Source organism: Microtus oregoni, unplaced genomic scaffold (assembly GCF_018167655.1).
Source record: "Microtus oregoni isolate MIOR12 unplaced genomic scaffold, Mior012 000013F_ref0000133, whole genome shotgun sequence".
NCBI lineage: Eukaryota > Metazoa > Chordata > Mammalia > Rodentia > Cricetidae > Microtus > Microtus oregoni.
Genome location: NW_024543072.1, coordinates 38,051,819 through 38,064,450, shown reverse-complemented (window position 1 = coordinate 38,064,450; position 12,632 = coordinate 38,051,819). Strand labels below are relative to the sequence as shown.

Sequence of the window (12,632 nt, the reverse complement as noted above, 5' to 3'; positions counted from 1 at the left end):
GCTCCTAGCAGCAGCACCCCATTTCCTCCAAAGAAGACAGAAAATAGATGGGTACAGAACAATGTCCATCTGCAATTCGCTCCAGCAAGTGAAAGCTCTAACCACTGGGTATAACTGCCTTTCATCTAAACTCCTTAAGATCTCCAGACGTGGATAAAGGAGAACTGGAATCAACAGCCTAGCTGCTCGGGGAAAGGTAGGCTTATCTTCCTACAGATTTCTTAACACACAGGATCTTCTAAAGCATGGCAAGCCCTGCATTAACAACAGAAGACAAATGCCCTAAGTGGACCTGCCCTCAATGACCATGGAGGACCCTGAGGGGTGGCTCTAGGTAGTCAATCAAGTAAGTTTTCTGTCATTTTTTAATTTAAAAACCCAAGTAAAATTCTATCCTTCTCAAAGATCTCTATGCAATTTGATGGCTGAGAGGTTTTGCCAGTTTAAAAAGGACAACTTCACCAAACAAATTTCAGTATAACTTCTTACTATGTTTTAAATAAAAGGTGTTTTAAAATATGCAAATGCAAGTTATTAATATGTGTACATGCAAGTTATAAAGGTCTGAGGACAAATGCAAGTTATCAAATTTCTCTCTCATTACGCTGCTGTTCATAGTCTAAACATTATCAATAAAATACTGGTAGGTTATTAATCTAACTCTGGCAGAGTACTGTACTGCAAGACTTTAAATTCTCTTTGGTCATTTTCTAAAGACTTTTCATTGTGCAAAAACATCTGTCACACTTGGCTCTAGAGGGGATCAGGTGTCCATGGGGATGTCAACAGCTAGTTTTAGGCAACAGAGGAGAGGGTACCTAAACTGGCCTTGCCCACTATCACACTAATGATTATCTCAAATATCACCATAGAATCTTTGTCCAGCGATGGATGGAGATAGAGACAGAGACCCTCATCAGAGCAACAGACTGAGCTCCCAAGGTCCAGTTGAAGAGCAGAGGAGGGAGAAGATGAGCAAGGAAGTCAGGACCATGAGGGATGGGTCTACCCGCTGAGACAGTGTGCCTGATCTAATGGGAGCTCATCAAAACCAGCTGGACTGGGACTGAACAAGCATGTGATCAAACTGGACTCTCTGAATGTGGCTGCCAATGGGGGTGGACTGAGAAGCCAACAATAATAGCCCTGGGACCTGTTTCTACTACATGTGCTGGCTTTTGGGGACCCTAGTCTATTTGAATGCACATCTTCCTAGGCCTAGATAAAGGGGGGAGGGCCTTGGACTTCCCACAGGGCAGGATTCCCTGCCCTCTCTTAAGGAGGGGGGGAGGGAGGAGGAAGAGTGGGGAAGCAGGAGGGGAATGGGAGGAGGGGAGGAAGTATAAATTTTTGAATGGAAAAAATAAAAAAATATAAAAAAATCTGTCACAGTTATTCTGGTATAAATATACTGCTGTTTATACAATATATGTGTCTAAAACTTAAGTTAAAACAAACTCAAAGAAGTTTGAGAGTTCCATGAAGCCAGATTGAAAGATTCACCTTAAACAAGTCAGATAACATTCCTCTCTCAATTCCCTAATGTTGACACCCTCTTCCTCAATTACCAAGACTTAAAGAAAAAAAAAATTTCTTCCTAAACAAGTTCAGAGAGACACCAGACAGTTCCACACGACAAATCCTGGACAGGAGTGAAGCAACCAGCTACCCCATGACCAGCATCCCAGTTTTCTCAGGTCCCCCAACGTCCACAAATCAGCAGGAAGCAGTCCTGAGAACTTGACACCCTCATCCCCTTAAACTACCATGCCGAACTCTTCATCTTTTTATTATAAGAGAAATGTGGTAATGTTATAATTCTGCTGGCCTTCCTTAGCACCTGGGTACCCCCCATACCCTGTCCCTTTAAGAGAGAAGCCCTGCCCACTCCCAGTCTTCCCCTTCCCACCAAGGCAAGCTGACCTCACACCTCCTCTTCTCTCCTCTCCCTCTCCCTCTCCCTCTCTCTCTCTCTCTCTCTCTCTCTCTCTCTCTCTCTCCATCCTTCTTCTGAAGAAACAACCACTGCCTCTCCTTTCCTCCTCTCCACCCCTCTTTCTCTCCCTCTCTCCTCCATAGTTCCCTTACCCTTATACCCTTCCCAATACACACTAAATAAACTCTATACCCAAGCTCATTCCACATGATATATCTGCCTGTCTCCCACCCGCCAGGGGACCTACCAGGGTCATGCCTTAATGGTATCTGTTCACAGCAATAGAAGCCCTAAGACTGCATACTATACACCTGAGAAAGCACTTAACCCAATGCTACAATTACACACTGAAAAGATCTGATCCCATCACAAAACTAAGAGACCACAGCCAGTAAGAGATGTATTTTACACAAATCTAAAACTCATACAATGTTTGGCATACAAAAAGGTACCCAAAATTTTTAACAAAACATTCCAGTATTGCTAGGAAATTAATGCTGATGGAATTATCATGAAATAATGAAAATAAAAGGTTCCCAGTGTGATACTTAAATTTATGAAACAAACACATTTCAAAGGAAATATATAAAAATACATAAAATATATAAAAATCTATTCTCACAAAGTAAGGAATTCTCTGCTTACTCTGCATATTTCTGTAACATTCTAAATCTAAAGTGAATTTTTCATTATTGGCAACATCAGAAGGTACTTGGGTTTAAGAGCTAAGATGCCTTGTGCTGCCTTCATAACAAACAACAAACCCTAACCGTGCATCATTACTCTCTAAGTAGCATTTATTAAAGAAATATTGTAAATATTCATTGCTAAATACAAACTCAGAAAGGGAGATGCTTCAAAGAAAACGAGCATCGTCAAAGCCCTGAGTTGACAGTACATTAAATAAATGAAAGGTGCAAAGCAACATTGCAAATGTTTGTTATAACCGTGGTTGTTCTTCTAGGCTCAAAAAAAAGACATCTTCCTAAAAAGCTGAACAAGCAAAAAGATGGCACTGTCACAATAGGTTCCTTTATGTACTTTTGTCCTACAGAAAATTGTTAGGTAGAAATTTTCCTAATCTTCCCTTCAGAAGTAATTTAGATTGTCCAAATTTAATTATTGCTATCACAAAACAACCCTGACAATATAACAAACTTTCAAAATGAAAAAAATTAAATACAAAATAACTGTCTTCTGTACTTAATTAGGATGTTTAAGGTTGTTATTACCATATCCAGTAAATGCATGTCACTGTTCTTCACGTTTCGACCTGGACTTAGTAACATCCCAAAACATCTGAAAATATTGGGGGAAAAGAAAAGAAAAAAATAAGGTATCAAGAAAAACACAGAAGCCCACTGAGCAAAAGCCTTTTCATAATAATTATACAATCTAAGTTTTATAATCACAAATAGCTTTGCTTGTTTTTCCTAGAACACAATAAATAAAAACTCAAGACATATCACAAAATTATATACAAATCAGAAAAATAAATTTTCAAAGTTCTCAGGTCTTTCTCAAGATCAGAAAATGACCTAACAGTAATAGTAAATTCTTAATATGGAAGTAAGATATCATTCAGTGCCTAGAAAAACTAAAGAATTTATTTGCCTTATTGCTATTCCAAAACTATAATTCATAATAAATTAACCCACGTAAGTTTCAAATGTACTTTTAAAATAAGAAAAAGACACTGTGCTCTGTATCAAGTCAGATTAACAAAATAAAATTTTATAGTACACTGGCCCTCAAGATTCATGTCAACCATGTATAGCTTGTAGTTTTATATACTCAGGTGAGAGAAAAAACAATTACATAAACCTTATTACTGACTTTTCTATCATACTGGTGACAATATTATCCAATACAATATTAATAATTATTACCTACTGTACATGTTTCCTGGTTCTAACATAGATTCAGGAATCCTACTAATACTGCTTTATTTGGAACAGGTTTAAATAAGCTCTAAAATTCAGATTTTTATATAATTTCTAGGCTATTAATAGTTCTGCTAGGTAAGGAAAGCCATGTCCAGATCAGTTCAACAATGCACTCAATTTATATTGCTACTAAATAGGTCTTACAACTCAGTAAACAGTGTAAACAGTCCAGAATGTCTTTCTGCCAATGCATACTCACACTTAATAGCTATTTTAACAACAGCAATCTGAAAATATAAAAATATTCTATGTGGAATTTTATATAAAAAGTAAAGACTATATCTAAATAAAACATTAATTTTAAAATATTTCAAATAGTGCCAGAAGTTGGATAGATAGCTCAGGGGTATGGAGGTATCTGGCATACATAAGGTCCTGAGTTTTATCCCTAACAAAATAAGTGAAATAAAGTGCTGCTGACTGTTTGATCAAATGCTAGCGTACTTTTAGATGAAAAATAGCTATGACATATTTTTACTTCTGGTGGAGCTACCAAATTACTACTAATGCATAAGGCCATAGCAAAAATAAGCAATATTCAAGACATAATACAAAGACCATATAAAGTACAGACTGTGTGAGGATTTGGATGTGCAGAGCTTGAGATAGTAGAGGAAAAATAAAATCATGAAGAAATCTGTAGTTGGATTTTCTTTTAATCTAGTCTCACAATAAAATGCCAAAATGTTGTTGTTGTTTTACTCTTCTGGATTTGGGGGGGGGGGGCACCATCCAGCTCCCAAATAAATTACACATGGAGTCTTATTTTTTTCTTACAAATGCCTGGCCTTAGCTTGGTTTGTTTCTAGCCAGCTTTTCTTAACTTAAATTATCCCATAGATCTAATCTACATGGGAAGTAGAAAAAGATAAGATCTCTTGAGTAAACTGGGAGCATGGGGACCTTGGGAGAGGGTTGAAGGGGAGGGAAGAAGTAAGGACGGGAGAAGAGAAAAATGTAAAGCTCAATAAAAATAATAATTAAAAAGAAATAAAGGAAAAAAAGAAATCAAGTGTTTATTTTTATACTGGCAGCTGGCCAGTCAACACTGAATCTGCTCCTTCCTGTTATGCAAAGGCTTGCTTTCCTAGCAACATGTTTCTACACAAGTATGACTCCAGTAAGTAGTGACTATACTTGCTGCAAGTGTGAGGATGCCTTACTCAAGACTTCCTTTAGGTCTCCAGCAAAGAATATGCTTATAGCCAACATAAAGCATATAAACTCAGAAAATACTTTTCCAAACACATTCTGTACCACTAGAAACAAAGTAAAAAACAATTTCTTCAAATATTCAAATTTTTAGGTTATACTATCTCCTTTAAATTTAATTATCTCATTTGCTGTATTAGGTCTTCTACTGCTGCCTTCTCTCTTGCTAATAATAATTAATAATGCAATTGTTGTTCATATGTACAGTGTGTATCCTAAGATCAATCGCATGGGTTTATCTCATGCTCTCCTGCCTGCTCTGCTCTCTCTAGCATCTCCTTGGGTTTTTTGAGGATGAGCTACTAGATTTTAAGTCTTTTTTAAGTTACAAACATGAAAGTTCTATATATTTTTTTAAAAAATTTATTTCTCAAGGATACTGACTAAACCAATGTTAAGAGTTTTGATCGCTTTGGAAAATATAAAATATCATACTATCACTTCTTAATCACTTCAACATAAATGGTAAAACTATAATTTTTACATTATCTTAGCGTAATAACCCCATATAATAGTTTTACAAGGACACAGAGACAGAGACCCACATTGGAACACTGGACTGAAATCTCAAGGTCCAAATCAGGAGCAGATGGAGAGAGAGCACTCACACACTGAGACAATGGGGATGTTCTATCGGGAACTCACCAAGGCCAGCTGGCCCGGGTCTGAAAAAGCATGGGATAAAACCGGACTCGCTGAACATAGAGGACAATGAGGACTACTGAGAACTCAAGAACAAAGGCAATGGGTTTTTGATCCTACTGCACGTACTGGCTTTGTGGGAGCCTAGGCAGTTTGGATGCTCACCTTACTAGACCTGGATGGAGGTGGGTGGTCCTTGGACTTCCCACAGGGCAGGGAACCCTGATTGCTCTTTGGGCTGATGAGGGAGGGGGACTTGATGGGGGAGGAAATGGGAGGCGGTGGCGGGGAGGAGGCAGAAATCTTTAATAAATAAATAAATAAAAATAGTTTTACATAATAATTCTTTACTACAGAAACAAAAAAGAGCCTTTAAAGTTCAGGTTTCCTTTAAATAGTAATACTCATTCATCACTTTAGTTTAGTGATATTTGATGCACTCCTCTTTTCCCAGCTTATAAATAAAAAGTACTGCCACCAGTCAGCAGTATGACATTTGAGAAAGCACCTAACCAACAGCCTTGGGCTAAACACAAGAGAAGTACAACATAGGAACTTTATTTCCTCCAGCAATAAAATTACACTTTTTTTATCTAACTCTATTAGTCATTTTCAAAATTATACTTCATTAAAACATATAAGACTTCTTATAAACACCACAAAAATATCTATTAGGAGTAAGTCAGGAACTAGGATAGGTATTACAAGTAACACAACACCTCATGTCAATATTAAATGGTTCTTTGCAGATTTCAGAGCATGCACGTTTCTTTAACTCCATGAACAAGGCAGGAAAGGAAACTGCTGTCCCACCTGTATTCTCAATGAGCATACAGTCCAACAGGAGAGAAAAGGAAGTAAATAGGAAATTACTGTCAGATATGGTAAGTTCTATGATGCCAGTAATTACAAAATGACTGCCTGGTTAGTTGGTTTTAAAGATTTATTTTTATTATTAGACTATATGTACATGTTGGTGGTAGATCCCCCTAAGCTGCAGTTGAGCCAGCTGATGTGGGTGTTGAGAACAGAACTCAGGTTGTCTACAGAGAAGTACACTCTTAAATGCCAACTAGCTCTCCCATGTTTCTTTGTTATTTACGTCCTTGCTTGCTTTTGAGACAGAGTCTCCTGTATTCCAGGCTGACTCACAACCTCAGAAGTGCTGGGGGAACAGATCTGTGCCAGCATGACCAGTTTATACTTCAGACGAAGGCTAGGCAAGGACTCTAATAGAGGAGCTACATTCCCAGCCCATTACACAATATCCATTAAGTGAATAGCAGACACCCATGTATTACCTTTAATAATGCAAATGAACCAAAATTTTATGTCAAATATCCTGAGAATGAAAAGCCAAACTGTTAATGAGAATTATAATCATTATAGTAGCAGCTGTTTATTGCCAAATATACTACACTAATGTTTTTATACTTCCAATCTGACCTCATATACCTAATTAATAAAATTAATTTTCAGGAGGAAGTGATTTGTCCAAAGCTAGATAACTGTAACCCTGAGTTACAAGATTAGGAGTTGATTGGGTGTCTCCCACCACAAAACTCCATGGTTTGATTGACAGTCGGCAACCTGCAGGTTGATCACTAGAAAAAACTATAAATTCCCTTATATAGGTCCCTGAAAATAGGATAGTTTTGCTTCTTAATGTTTTAGGCTCTTTAGTTTCATCCAAATTCAGATTGTGGTTTTTATGAAACATTTAGATGTAGTCTTATTACCCTGAAAAATTATGGCTGACATATATATTTAATATAGACATGCTTACCCCTTGTATTATAGTGTCATGTTGTCTCCTCCCTCCCCTCTTTCATTAAGTCCAGATCCTTACTATGTATCAAGTTACCCTCAAACCCATAATCCATTGCCCCAACCTTGAACCTTATCAAGGCAAAACATTAAAGGCCTAATTTTCCACATTTCCAAATACAAGTATCACCTTGCTCCTTATGTTAATGAAACGGTGATATGAAAAACACTTACAGAGAAAGTGAACTGTAAACTGTAACATATTTCAAATTATAAATTACTTTTCTAATTACCATTAAGCATTATCCATAATATCCAGAACCTAATAACAACGAAGATGCCCCCCAACTGAAGAATGGACAATGAAAATGTGGTAGCATTCACACAATGGAGTATTAGTCAGCTAGAAAAAAAAAACATGACATTATGAAATTGCAGGCAAATGGATGGAACTAGGGAAAAAAATCATCCTGAGTGAAGTAACTCAGGCTCAGAAAGACAAACACAGTTATGTACTCACTCATAAGTGGATGTTAGATGTAAGCAAAAAATAACCAGACTACAGTCCACAGCTGCAGAGAAGCTAGGTAACAAGAAAGACCCTAAGAGGGACACATGGGAAAAGGAATTAGATGAGATCTTCAGGGGAAACTGGGGGCAAAAAAGGGGAGGGGATGGGAGATGAGCATATGAAGAAATGGGATAGTCTTGGGGGAGAGGGACAGAGTGGGAGAGCAATGAAAGAGAGATCTTGATAGAGTCACTATGGTGTTAGGGTGAAACCAGGGGCTAGGGAAATTCCAAGAATCCACAAGGTTGACCCCAGCTAAGATTCCTAGCAATAGTGGAGAGGGAACCCAAACTGGCCTTCCCCTGTAATCAGATTGGTAAATACCCCAACTATCATCATAGAGCCTTCATCTAGTAACTGATGGAACCAATGCGAGATACACAACCGAGCACCAGGCCGAGCTCTGGGAATCCAATTGAAGAGAAGGCAGAAGGAATATATGAGCAAGGATGGAGAAATCTACAGAGACAAATGAACCAAGCTAATGGAAACTCATGAACTTTAGACCGACAGCTAGGGAGCCTCCATGGGACAGAACTAGGCCCTCCACATGTGGGAGACAGTGGTCAAGCTTGGATTATTGGTGAGGCAACTGACGGTAGTACCAGGATCTATCCCTGGTGCATGAACTAGCTTATTGGAGCCATTTCCTACGGTAAAATGCCATACTCAGCCTTAATGCACAGGGGAGGAGCTTGGTCCTGCCCCAAATTAAAGTGCCAGACTTTGTTGACTCCCCATGGGAGCCCTTACCTATTGGGAAGAATGAATGGGGGAAGTGTGCCAGAGGAGAGGTGAAGGTAGGGGAGGGAGGAGGAGGGAGAACTGTGGATGGAATGTAAAATGAAATTTAAAACATAAATTTAAAAAAGATTTAAAGAAAGAAAAAAAGAAACTCATTCAATTGAGATTCAATTAGCAAAAAGAGCACATAAAAATTTGACCAGAAAGGTTTACTCTAATGAAATACTTAGGGAGCTGGAGAGATGACTCAGAAGTTAACAGCACATACTGTTTCTCCAGAGCACCAGAGTTTGAGTCCCACCATCCACGACCACTTGGAACGCCAGTTCCAGAGGAAACCAACTCCTCTAGCCTCTGTGGGTACCTACACTCACATGTATATACCCACACACAGACAGGCATATAGACATAGTTTAAATTATTTAAAAATTAAAAAGAATCATTTACTGTAATAGGAGGATAATTATAAAGAAAGGGAAAGTATCCCAAGTAAGAGCAAGTTTGGAAAGAATGGGTAGCATTTTTTCCCTGACATTCAGATCTTCCTATAAAAGCAGAAGTGACTGCAACCCTTTGGAAAGCAAAGTTTGCTGAACTCTACAGGCAAAGTCAGAAAGCAGGCAGCTAAGTGTGGTAGGCAGAAGAGCAAAGAAAATCAAAAATTCCTGACATCAACACTTAAACCAAGTGGTACAGAGCCTGGAGCACACTATGTGTACCTTGAGAAGTTCGCATGAGTGCCTTGCTGTGCCAAAACCAAATGTACAAGATCATGAAGAAACTGTATGGACATGCAGCTAGCATACTACATCACTCCCAGATCTGTGGGGAACAGCACATCAGAAGGCAAAATAACTTCTTCCTGAAGTGTCCCTTCAGCACCCTCTACTGTCACTGTTGGATATTGTGTTTGTTGGAAAAGGAAAACTGTCTAAAGCTCCATGGAGCAAGTATGAGAGATAAACTGACATACAGATTACCAATATTCCAGTTTATAAATATTTTTAAGCAATAAATTGTGAAATCTGTACTATAACATATAAGTATACTATTTACAAAAAAAATTCCAGAAGAGCACCAAAGAAATCTGAAGCCCGCAGACTTTATTAATATCAATTTCCTCTTGTAATACTGAACTATAGCTGTGTAAGAGGGTTACCATTGGAGAAAACTGAGTATGTGTGAATGAAACCCCTCTGTAATAGTGATACAATTTCTTCTGAGACTATAGTTTTTCAAACTATAAATTTTTAATTAACTCAGCCAGAGAGGGGACCACATACCTTTCATTCCAGCAGTCATAAGGCAGAGGAAGATCTCTGCCAGTTCAGGGCCAACCTGGTCTACACTATAAGCTGCTAGTCAAGCAGGGATACAGAGTATGTCTTTTTTTTAAATAGCCAATCCAAAAAAATGAACTCTAAGATATCAACCAAATATAAGAATAAACTACAGAAAAATGTATGTTTTATTACTTATATGGTGTATTATTTGGTTTTTGTCAATTTGACTCAAACTTAGACATTTCTAGGGAGGTTAACTGAAAAAATGGTTCCATCAGATTGCACTATAGGCAACTCTGTGTAATTGAGCAAGCTAAGGAAGCAAGCTGACAAACAAGACTTCATCTGTAGCTTCTGCTTCAGTTACTGCCTTCTCTGGGAAATATAAAACAAACGAACTCTTTCCTCTCTAAACTGCTTTTGGTCATGGTGGGTTGTGTCGGTTTGGTTTGGTTTTTGGCTTTTCAAGACAGGGTTTCTCTGTATAACAGTCCTGGCTATCCTGAAATTTGCTTTGTAGACTACGCTGGCCTTGAACTCACAGAGATCTACCAGCCTCTGGCTCCCAAAGGCATGGGCCATCATGCCCAGCTGGTCACAGTGTTTTATAACGGCAATAGAAACCCTAACTACAGTATATAAAAAAGTATTCCTTAAAATAAAAATTTTGAAAAGTAACTATATTACTTTCACATAGTTAACACTTACTCCATGGTGCCAACTCCTTCTACAAGATAAAGTATCAAACGTAATAAAAGTTCTAGTTAAAAGGCTGAGATAAATAGGAGTTTCCAATAATCCATCACACAAATCACTTGATAATGCCAACTGCTCTCTACCAATTGTCACTTGAAATCACTGTGAAAGAACATTGAAAGTAATTTTGTGCAAATAATATTTTATCTTTTAAAAACAAGAAGAAAAAATCAGGACTTAAATCATGCTTCCCTGAATAAAAACAACAGAGTAGAAATAAGTTTACACTTAAAATATTATGCAGAGTATAAACTATCCCTTTAATTTTTCTTAATTATTAGGATGTCTTAAATACTTGATTTGTTAAAAAGTGTTTATGAATATACAAATTTACATAAGAGAATAAAACAAGCTAAAACACTAAATTCTAGGCAGCGTTAAGTCAGTGATCTGAGCTTCTTTCTAAATAAAAGTATAATAACTTGCAATGTTAGCAGTAAAAACAAGTACCCAAAAAATTCAGTAAAAGATCTAACATCAACTCAGTAGGACAGGAGACTGTTTTCTTTTATGATGCTAAAAATCAAACCTAGGCCGGGAGGTGGTGGCGCACGCCTTTAATCTCAGCACCCGGGAGGCAGAGGCAGGCGGATCTCTGTGAGTTCGAGGCCAGCCTGGTCTACAAGAGCTAGTTCCAGGACAGGAACCAAAAACGGAGAAACCCTATCTCGAAAAATCAAAAAAAATAAAAAAATAAAAATAAAATAAAAACCAAACCTAGGAATTTGGTGGTGAAGTCCTCCCCAATGGGGATACATCCCTAACACCCTAAAATCAAATTAGCTAAGGCAAAAATACAAATTTGATCATCCACTGACTTTAGTAATATCAAACCACAATAGAAAACTACTATGCTATAAAAAAAATCACAGATAATTTTCTTAATACTCATAGACTAAGAATTTTTACTTAAGAAAAGGACACCATGAATAGGACAAAAACGGCAGTCTACAGAATAGGAAAAGATGTTCACCAACCCCAAACCCAACAGAGGTTCCAAAATATATAAGGAACTTAAACTAGATATCAAAAAAATCAAATAATCCATTTAAAAAATAGGGTATGAGAAAATAGGGTATGGCAGGCCCTGCTTGTAGCCCTCCCAGAGACAGGCCTTAGTTCCAGTTTATTGGAACTTGTTGGAACTGACCAGCAGTTCTTGGGAAAGCAGCAAACCAGGGGCAATCAATCAGAGGGTGCCCCACATCCTTGTGCAAACTTACCTTTCCCACCCTGCAGCTGAAAAGACCCTAACCACTAAGTCACCAACCAATCATATAGAAACCCATAAACTTTTTGTTTAAACGTACCAATCAGTCCCCAGACTAACCTCTCCTACCTGGAATTCACCTGATCTTGTTTAAAAGAAGCCAACAGGCTTCTCTTGTCATCGCCATGTGGCACCCCAACATGTTGAAATTTTAATAAAGCATTCTTGTTGATTTCACACGTGACTGGTTGTCTTTTATGAGACTTCCCATGGGCCCTAATATATGGTGCATTATCAGGAAGTCCCTTCAAAACTCCTGAGTATAGAAAATCTGGTTGGCTGGTAAAGGTATGAGCACTCTTTGGTTTGGTCTGTCATTGTTCTGACTACCACTATTCTGATCCATGTTCTGTTTTTGTTGTTGTTGTTCTTCTTCTTCTTCTTCTTCTTCTTGTTTTTTCCCCAAGAGGATCAAACTAACTGAATCTGACAGCTGGAGATTTGCCTGATAGATGCATTAGAGGAAGCACTGCTCTGTGTGCCTGGAGACATCCTGGGCTGACCT

General features: G+C 38.0%; 1 protein-coding gene across 4 annotated transcripts in view; it reads right to left on the bottom strand.

Annotated features, from left to right (window-relative positions):
* The window catches only part of Rabgap1l (RAB GTPase activating protein 1 like), a 615,176-nt gene that overhangs the window by 522,724 nt on the left and 79,820 nt on the right, over positions 1-12,632 (bottom strand). For all 4 annotated transcript variants that reach the window (XM_041662748.1, XM_041662750.1, XM_041662749.1 and 1 more), the window contains one exon: positions 3,169-3,235. In XM_041662748.1, the coding sequence (XP_041518682.1) occupies positions 3,169-3,235 (67 nt within the window). The remainder of the gene's footprint in view (positions 1-3,168; positions 3,236-12,632) is intronic.